The sequence below is a fragment of the Sinocyclocheilus anshuiensis genome, unplaced genomic scaffold (genome assembly GCF_001515605.1).
Source record: "Sinocyclocheilus anshuiensis isolate Anshui unplaced genomic scaffold, SAMN03320099.WGS_v1.1 scaffold805, whole genome shotgun sequence".
Classification (NCBI taxonomy): domain Eukaryota; kingdom Metazoa; phylum Chordata; class Actinopteri; order Cypriniformes; family Cyprinidae; genus Sinocyclocheilus; species Sinocyclocheilus anshuiensis.
Genome location: NW_015540884.1, coordinates 371,123 through 380,775, shown reverse-complemented (window position 1 = coordinate 380,775; position 9,653 = coordinate 371,123). Strand labels below are relative to the sequence as shown.

The 9,653-nt window shown below is 36.8% G+C and overlaps 1 protein-coding gene across 1 annotated transcript; it reads right to left on the bottom strand.

Annotated features, from left to right (window-relative positions):
• Positions 1–236: 236 nt before the first annotated feature.
• LOC107688620 (mitochondrial import inner membrane translocase subunit Tim22-like) lies at positions 237–3,826 on the bottom strand. The gene is given in 5 exon segments (XM_016486333.1): positions 237–2,075; positions 2,189–2,240; positions 2,242–2,262; positions 3,166–3,362; positions 3,492–3,826. Coding segments are annotated over 5 exon segments (606 nt in total). The 5' UTR covers positions 3,751–3,826; the 3' UTR covers positions 237–1,998.
• Between the last annotated feature and the right edge of the window lie 5,827 nt (positions 3,827–9,653).

Genomic DNA, 9,653 nt, shown 5'->3' with positions numbered 1-9,653 from the left:
ACTGGAATATTTGGCTGAGTTTATGTTGTTTTACTGAAAATTACAAACTGGGTGAATCTGATTAAAACATGTCCAGATCTTATTTCACCGCAACATCTGTAACAAAGTAAATAAAAAATAAATAACATCAAGCCAATTTTCTTTCTAAAGTCAGCTTTAAGAAAGCATGAGTTTTTTTTTCAGTGGTGATGAAAAATTCATGTTTAATTGTCATAATAATTAAACAAAATAAGGCTTGAAATGGATTTTCTTAAATATTAAATATATGACTTGGGCATGTTTTTAACAGGTTTTGTGAGAAGGACTGAAGTGGAGGAATAAGAGATGTAGATGTTCAGGATTGTTATCAGCTGCTCAGATTTTTAATACATATCAAAACTAGACTAGGCTGGTTTGATGGGTGCTTTGTTTGGAGCTTTATAGTGATGGTTGTAACAGGAATGGATGAAGGCAAATATATGCAGAAAAGTCTTGAGGATAGAAAATTAAGCTATAATAAATATGATGATATCTATAAAAGTTTTGTTTTACCCCCAAATCATGCGTTGTCTGGATTATCGTAAATACAGTGCCTTGTATTAAAGTTGTGAGTGATATTGATACAAGCTCAGTGCACAGCAGCCCTGGGCGGTGGTGTTTTAGGTTGTGGCCATCTCTGCTCACTTTTTTTTTTTTAATGTTCAAATACATTACACAAAACTAAGATAAACCTTTGTATCACAGTGTAATGTACACATTAATTCTTTATGCTAGTAGGTTTGATTTCAGTGTATAATTTGAATAAATTGTTACAGCTAACGTCCTTTAAACATGCTTCTAAGTCTTAAAATCGTTTTCTGTATGCTTGCTGTGTTGTCTTTATATTTGCAATCTTGAAACTAATTTAAAGGAAATCTAAAGGTCTGTAATGTTACCCAGTTTTCTGAACGGCATCCTTTCCTCATAAAACAGACACGATTGGACAATGTGGGCTTAATCTTAGGTCAGTTTAAATCTGTGTTACTCGTCTAGATTTTTGCATGGTCCAAAAAAGCTTTAACAAAATGTACACATAAGATTCCAACTTGGTTGCATCTCCAAACTCAATTCAGCATATTAACTCTTGTTTAGAGGCCAGTGGGAAAGGAACCTTTTCAGAGAACTGGGAAGTAGCCAGAAAGCATGTTTGCATTATCGGTTTCCTGGTGAGGAAAACGCACTTCCTTGCCATGTCAGCTTGACCTCGAAGCATGAATCCATTTAGATTTCCTAATGCACAACCTTTAGCACTCCCTGCCTCTTATTTTTGATAACATTTTGATTTTCACACATATAATGTATCAGATTTCATATATTTAGGTTTCTGTTTGTTTGTTTGTTTGTAGAATGACATTTCAAGAACTCTCCTTTTTTGAAAGGGGCTTCAGAGTGAAACTAATATAAACACTTGATTGAGCTTAATTTCTGGAAACTTGTAAATCCAAACACTACTTTGGAAGAAAATAAATCTGATTTGGTGAATTCTTTTAAACTGAGTAGTGTGTGTGTCAATATTTCACTGGAACACTACTAGGGTACATAACATAATAAAGGTGACAAGTGTGAACAAATATGAAGATTTTATGCCCCATTACACCCTGATCTTCAGTAAATACTTAATACCACTCTTTATTTTTTCCACAGACAAGGTGTACTACTATACATTTGATCTCATTTAGCTCAGTGCATCAGCCAGCACAAAGCATGACATTTTAGACACAATTATGTACAAATATTGGAGGTTTTTAGGTGGTCTGAGACAGAATGATCAAGACACCCCTCAGAATAAACAAAACTTATACAAAACTTCTGCTTGAGTTTGGTGTCCTATTGGTCCACAACCGAATCTCTTCCGGAAGGATGGAACGCCTCTTGATTGCTGGGATAGAAGAAGATTGCACAGTGTCCCCCGTGATAATGTCTTCCATTATACTGTGAGGAACTCACAACAGTACACGGTAACAGTCCAGAAGCTGGTGTTCATCGGAGATAGTATTCAATAGCAGCAGAGAAAGCAGCAAAACCTCCACAGCCCAGAACTCCAGCTTTAAGACCAGCTAGTGAAGAGAGGAACAGCTTATTCATATAGTCCAGATAACAATAATAAAATAAAATGACCACACATTTAAATCCTTTCTATTCTTTAACCCCAAACTGAAAAATGACTTGCCTCTGAATCCAATGGCTCCTCCTGTAACACAGCCACTATACACTGCATTTTTTCCAGTCAGATTTCCCACGATGCTAGAAAAGAGAAAACCATTCATCAGATGGAGGATCAGTACTGACAAATAGGCCATTTAAAAATCTTTGCAAAACATCCTTCAAGGAATGGATGAGTAGGAAGACTGTTCCAACACAGAACCACTAGGTGGAGCCATTAATCCATATAAAAAAATGCATATGTGAGTAGTAAGTTTAATTTTCATAATTTCAGTAAATTAGTCAAACGTGTTTAAAATCCTATACTATAGTAATTCATAGAGTCTACATCAGTATAAAATTATGATGACTCGTTCATTTAAGTTGATGGATGGTTAGAATATAAACACTGTGGGTGCATCTCAATACTCAAATAAATCCTCGCTCCTCCAGCCCATGACCCAGAGTTGGCCTTTTTGAAAGACATCTGAATTCTCTAATTACACTGTGAGGAACGAGGAGTGAGGAAGCTTCCAGAGGAGTTATAAGTGAGGATACACAGGTGCATCCTATGTGGTAGTGTTTCTTGTTGAAAAACATATGTTTAACATATTTCTACAGGGCATCCTGCTTTATTCATATTTATTATGAATTTCCCTTGAGTGCAGCTGATGACGACGCTTGAGTGATCAAGAATATTCCAATAAACAAATTAGTTTTCCTTCAATTCCTCCATCCTCTTTTTCTTTCCTCATATCCTAAGGGGGTGGGAGCTAAGACTCAAGGAAAGAAAACGAGGATGTACAAATAAGAAAAAAGAAGCACCCTGCAAAACAATAATCAGTGGTAGTTTAAATATGCATTGCATTGTGGGAAAACTTCACTAAATAAAATCTAATTGTTTTTGCTATCAGCTATCCATAAATACATACATTTGTGTTTATTTGACTAGAGAAAAAAATAGATGACACAATGAAAGGTCAAAATAGGGCAAAGGGCACTTACTGATTCTATGAGACACTCCGTGCATGAAAACATAGCACCCACAATAGCAAAGTTTTTAGCATATGACATTCCTCTCTGTCCCATGTCTCTCAGCACCTCTCTTGCTGTGGGGGTCCTTAGGGGGTCTTTGGGATCAAGCCCGACGTTGGAGTCAATACCGGCTGTGAAGACACCAAAAGCACCTCCCAACACAAACCCTGCAGGGGAGAGAAACGCTGCATTAGAGCTGTTGCATAGCTGATGATTATGAATTAAATATACATTGATCATGGGAATATCTCCTCGTTACAAAACCTCTAACATCTGACTGTCTGTCAGTGAATTACCTCCGACACATGCTATGAGTGATTTAAACGCGCAGCTCTCCATTCCCCTCTCGATCATCTTCTGCTCCTCTGTTTTCTGAGGACTCGGTAAAGCACCCATGACAGTCGGATTCAAGTCTTTGATTGGCCTTTTGTCACCCATAAGGTGATCCAGAATAAGACTATACTGTAGTGGAACATTTTCCGCTGCTGAAACAGTTGCCAGTTGACCCGTAGTAACTGAGACTGAGGCATCCATGCTCTTTGCGGGCGCAGCCATGTTGAAAGCGTGTTGTATCAGATCAGCCACAGAGGCGATAAACAAGAGCACATTCGTCAGTATTCTTCTTCTTATTGTTTTATGGCGGTTGACAAGCCAACTTATGGTGTATCACCGCCACCAGCTGGACTGGAGTGTGAAGCATTAACGGGAAAGAGGGAGAAAAAAAAATAATATCCATAAATAAATAAATAAACCAACCGGTAGTATTATTATGACATTTAAATTCTAATTTCTAATCCTGCTATCTTCAGATAACTAAGAATTTCTCTCATAATACTTGTCTGTCCTGAGGCACAACTTAAAAGATTTTAAATAGTGAAATTAATGTCTCCTATGTTTCTCAGTTTCTTAAATAACTCCTCTCTTTCTTTGGTATATACTGCACAATGTAGAAGTACATGCTCAATAGTCTCTGCTTCACTGCATGTAGTACATAATCCTGACTGATGTTTCCCTATTGTGAATAATGAATGATTTAAACCAGAATGTCCTATTCGAAGTCGAGTAATTATTATGTCTTCTTTTCTATTGTTAAAGCATACTCTCCCTTTGCCAACTTGTTTTTGGATATTGTATAGGTTCGTCGATATTCAATAGTAAAACAGTCAAATAACAGAAATAACCTTGTTTAGTTATAACGTCCCTTAAATACTTATAATTTTATTTTATATGTGATAAAATTATAAGTATTTACGCCACAAATATGTAGTACACATTTCTAACAATAATAATTGGTTCTGCAGATTCGACAGAAAGGGAGGTGACCTTTGCTTTAGCTGCAGTCCACCTGCTATCACGACTGTCCTGTGACGTTGAGAATGTTTTATATAAGGATAAAGCCCCGTTCACACCAAGAACGATAACTATAAAGACAACGATATTAGCGTCCACACCAGCGAACGATATCGTCTGTTTATTCTAAGCGCACGTGTCTGCCGCTTTAAATTCTTGAGCTCGTTACAGCAGGATGGATTCTGATTGTCAGTGTTTTATCATTCATCAGCTGGAAAAAAATCGGTTTGAAAGTGATCACAACGATATCGTTCCTCTGTATCGTTATCGTTATAGTTGTGGTGTGAACTATGCTATTCTTTAATATTGAGAACGATTTTTAGAACTATATCTTTATCGTTATCTTTATAGTTATCGTTCTTGGTGTGAACGGGGCTTAATACGAGTTTTTTGTGTGTGTTTTGAATCCCAATATTATATTACAATATACAATATTATATTAGTACAATATTATTATCTTGAATAAACAAAGATATGTAAATTGTTCCTGACTCTCTCAAGTAGCTTAAATACAAATATAAATCTTAAAATCTAATATAATACACGGATATATAAAAAAATGTTATTTTTCTTAAATTTGCGCAGGTAAATAATACAGCTACGCCAACTACAATACCCAGCGTGCCCCTCGTTCACTGCGCCAAAATGCCGCGCGCTCCGCCTAGCGGAGGAGTTGGGTTTGGCGCTCGAGCGTCAGTCGGTAACCGGCAGCGACGCGCCTCGGTGTCAGGGAACAGGTGAGTCTCAAGCCCAATTTATCATTGTTTTTCTCGTCTCGAAGATCCTGTTGTCACGATAGCGATTCCGTTTAATACATTTTATCACGTGAAGGAATCATTCACAGTCGTCGCTGGGACAAACACTGTACTTACCCGCACTTTTATCAACGGATGTTGACTGTCGTGTTGCGCGCGAGAGTCTGAGCTACTGTTTTTAACGGTGACCGCTGGCTGACTGATGCGCTTCCTCACCGGCCCTTTACTCTGATGAGGATAGCAACTCAAAGCTCACGTTTCTTTTATTCTATTTTCATTAACGTTATATCGCGCGATGTCTTCTTTGGAGAGCGGCACAGGCACAGTCCGTGGAGAGATAACAGTTACTGCAGTAACGAGAGCTCCGAGACACCAGTCACTGCGGAGAGGCTTCGACACGATTTGGCATGTCGTCTTTCATTTACGTAATTATCACGTAATATCTATCTATCTGTCTGTCTGTCTGTATGTCTAGTTTGAGAATTGTTTTACTTTCAGGGTTGTGAACTTTGCAGTTATTTTCGGGATTTCGAAAGCAGGTCGCGCGCAACCGAACTGCCAACAAAAAACTTTTAAGCAAAACATTTTTTGTTGTATAACGTTCATGTGTTATGTAAACGTGTTTCACAGCGGGAAATAATGACTTGCCTGTGTTTTCTCGAAGTTGTCCGATACGGATAATGCTACGAGCAAATAATAATTCGGGCCCATTCAAATGACCAGAAATCGTTGGAGCGGCGAAGCGTTGGTTGCTAGGGCAACAGGCGAAACGACTGACGTTCGCGAGCGTTTGTGTTGCGTTTACGCTTTGGCTAACTTGTGTGGTTAATGAAATGTTGTTTCAACACATTTGAAACCTGTACATATTTATATGTTGAAAATTCAAATATGATTTCTGTTGAAAATACATAGAATTTAGTCGTATTGTGTTTAGTTGTGTGTTTTGGAGCACCTCCAAGTCTTCTCAGCATTTGTTCTTTTTAGTATTGTGCAGCGGTAGCAAAAGTTCTTGTTTTTACTATGGGCGTCTGTGAGAAGTTACTTTCTGAATTTTAATAGATCCCTAAAGGCTTATTAAGTGCTCACAAACATTATGATATGACCACAAAGCTGCATTTTACATCTGGTACATATTCTCATTAACAGAGCAGTCAAAAACATTAAAACAGACTGAAAGGCATCATTATGGGATTGTAAAGCACCTGGTTCATGGTACTGTCATGTGCGCATCTTAACGGTGTAACTGAATACCGTTGGTTATTTTATAGCCATATTGATTAGTTTAGGGTGGTTCCTTATGGTTGAAACTATGGAAGTGCATTTCCACCATGGGGGAAAAAAAATGTAAATTGTGACTTTGTTTCTCACAATTCTTTTTTCTCATATAAACACAGAATTGCGAGATATAAACTCACAGTTCTGAGAAAAAAGTCAGAATTGCGAGATATAACCTTTTTTTCTTGCAATTCCAAGTTTATATCTCACAATTTTTTCTTCTGAATCCTGAGTTTACATCTTGTAATTGTGACTTTTTTTCCTCACAATTCTGACTTCAGAACATCTCACAATTCTGTTTTTTTTTTTTGTTTCTGTGAAATTCTCAGAACTGCGAGGAAAAAAGTGAATTGAGAGGTAAAAAAAGTTAGCATTTTATTAAGTTAGCAATTGGCATTTTATTTTTTTTTATCCCACGGCGGAAACAAGATTCAATATGAATCATCTAATGATAACCAATGAAATAAAAAGAGAGAGCTCTGTTGGTCTGTGATACCCCCCAGCAGAAAACAAGTCATTTTTTATTCGAAAACTCTCATACTTCTTCTTTCACCAACCAAAATAAAGCTAAAAACAGCCAAAGTAAAACTTCCCTACATCACCCAGTGTCTAGCTATTTGTACGTACTTATACCCTCAAGTTTTTTTTCTGGGTAAACAATCATAGGAAATAGCAAGTGTGTCTCTGGGATAGACAGCCAAGCTGTCTAGAACACACTGTCCTAGATAGAGCTCTCTGCATTTCTACAAGTCCATACTGCAGCAATCTGATCAGAATAAAACTCCTGCTGTCTCAAAAGATAAGGGTTAAATGTCTGTTGCTTTTTATAATATATTGTAGAGTGTTTGTGAGAGATGCTGGAATTTGTGAGCTCATACAAGCAGTTAAGACTAGGGCTGTCGCGATAACCGCAATATCGCAATACCGCGCTATTTGTGTATATGTGTATATGTATTTGTATGGCGATAATACCGCATACCGCGCTATTGAGCCCCTCAAAATTACCGCAAGGGAAATTCCCTCACCGCAACAGCCCTAGTTAAGACTACTTTAAACCTTTAATCCATGTGCAACTGAAGTGTTTTGAATAGTCATATATGGTACAAGAACCTTGACTGGTACTTCAGATAAAGTAAATTATTTTTTGATAATTTAAGGAAGCACTGATATACAGCCCAGCTTTTTAGTCTCATCATCCTCTTTGCTCCAACAAAAGCACACACATCAAATGAAGTCACTATAAATAGTATTTGGCCTCTGGAAAAGGAAGGTCAATTCCAGCTGTATGAGACATTTAGGAGTGGATGGTTCTGAATGGCTTTAGCAGTGTGTGACTGTGTCTGTGATAGACATACAGTAGATGAGAAGATGGGATTAATGGCCTGACTTAGTTCACCCAAAATGAAAACTGTCATCATTTACTCACCCTCATGTCGCTGAAAACCTAACACAAAAAAAAGATATTTTGACAAATTTTGGTAACTATTCCTTTAAGTAGAGGGAATTTTAAATCTTCTTTATTCCAAAACATTTAGGCACTTGTAGGGTAAATAATAATGAGAAGATCTGAATATATGATTTGGTTCTGCTCTAAAAAGTGATCAATGCACCATTAGTTCTTATGTAGCCAGCATGGTTTTGTGAGTGTGTGTAAAGTAAAGCCTAATTACTTACAGAAGGGATGTTGCTTACACAGCAGCTCAGCATCACACATCCCACCACAACACCTTATTATTTCACAGCTCTGGTCTAATCAATGGGACTATTAAAAGAGAACCAATTCAGTGGAGTTATTTAGTAAATGGGATGCTTGGCATTTTTCTGCTGTCAATTCTAAGTGACTGAAGTTTTGTCATGAGATGATTCATTAATGTGAATCTCAGCTGAATGCAAAGGAAGGTTGTGTAACCCCAATAGTCAGCCAATTTTAGTCAATTTAAGATGTAATCTGTCATTGTGTTTCAAAACTTCTTATATCGCTGCACGGACTCACTCAATTGATAGGCCTACATATTTTTTAGATATAAGATTTCTTTTTTCATTATCTATATTATTTGAAAAAAATTTTTTTTGTGGATGTCCACAACAAGATTTACTATTTTCAGAGAGTTCATTTAAATGTTCATTTGTGATTGAAATAATGTAACCGGTTGTATAAAATAGGCACAGAATAATATTGTAATAATAATGTATCACACAATAATGTATCACAACGATCACAGGACCCTGAATCTAATCACATTGTAATTGTATTGCGGCATGTTTTGACGTATCTGCAAATATCATAGCTGGCTAAGAGAATCAATAGCCCCTTTCACACATGTAATACCAGTAAATTGCCGTAAAATGACTTTACCGGTAAATGCAAAAATGCGCTGTTCACACAGGCAATGATGTTCCGTCTTTTACTGGTGAAGCACCATTCACACATTGGTTTCAAATTACTGGTAAATTCTGTGACATCATTAACCGGAAATGACCTCTAAATGGCTGCGTGTCCCGGTGTTGTGTTTGTAAACATGGAGGGGTATACGCAGTCAGTGTTTTAGTTGATGTTTTCACTTTTGTGTCAAACGTTCAAATTTATACAGCTGCTTTTGGTCTGCAGTAGGGCTGAACGATTTTGGAAAATAATCTAATTGCGATTTTTTTTACCAATATTGCGATTGCGATTTAATATGCAATTATTTTTTAAAGCTCTTTATGTTCTGTATTGTTCAACAAAGACAAGCTATAAATCATTGTATAGTATGCCCAACACACTATTAGATAGATTAAACATAAATATTCTTTTCTGTAGGCCAGGCCTATATGTTACGATGAAATTAGGTGATGCATGAATTGATATGAATGACATTTTTATTTAACAACTACAATCACAGTACATTGACTGATTTGTTGAACTTCCAACCTTGTAAGCATGTAATAATTATGTTTAAATAAGCCTGGTGTAAACATTAATATGAAAGTCAGAAACAAATCACACAAACTAAAGTAGATTGCAGAAAGTAGACTGCAGCTTTACCACACTACTTTAGGTAATTCAAAGTCACTGTAATAAACATATGTAAACATGTG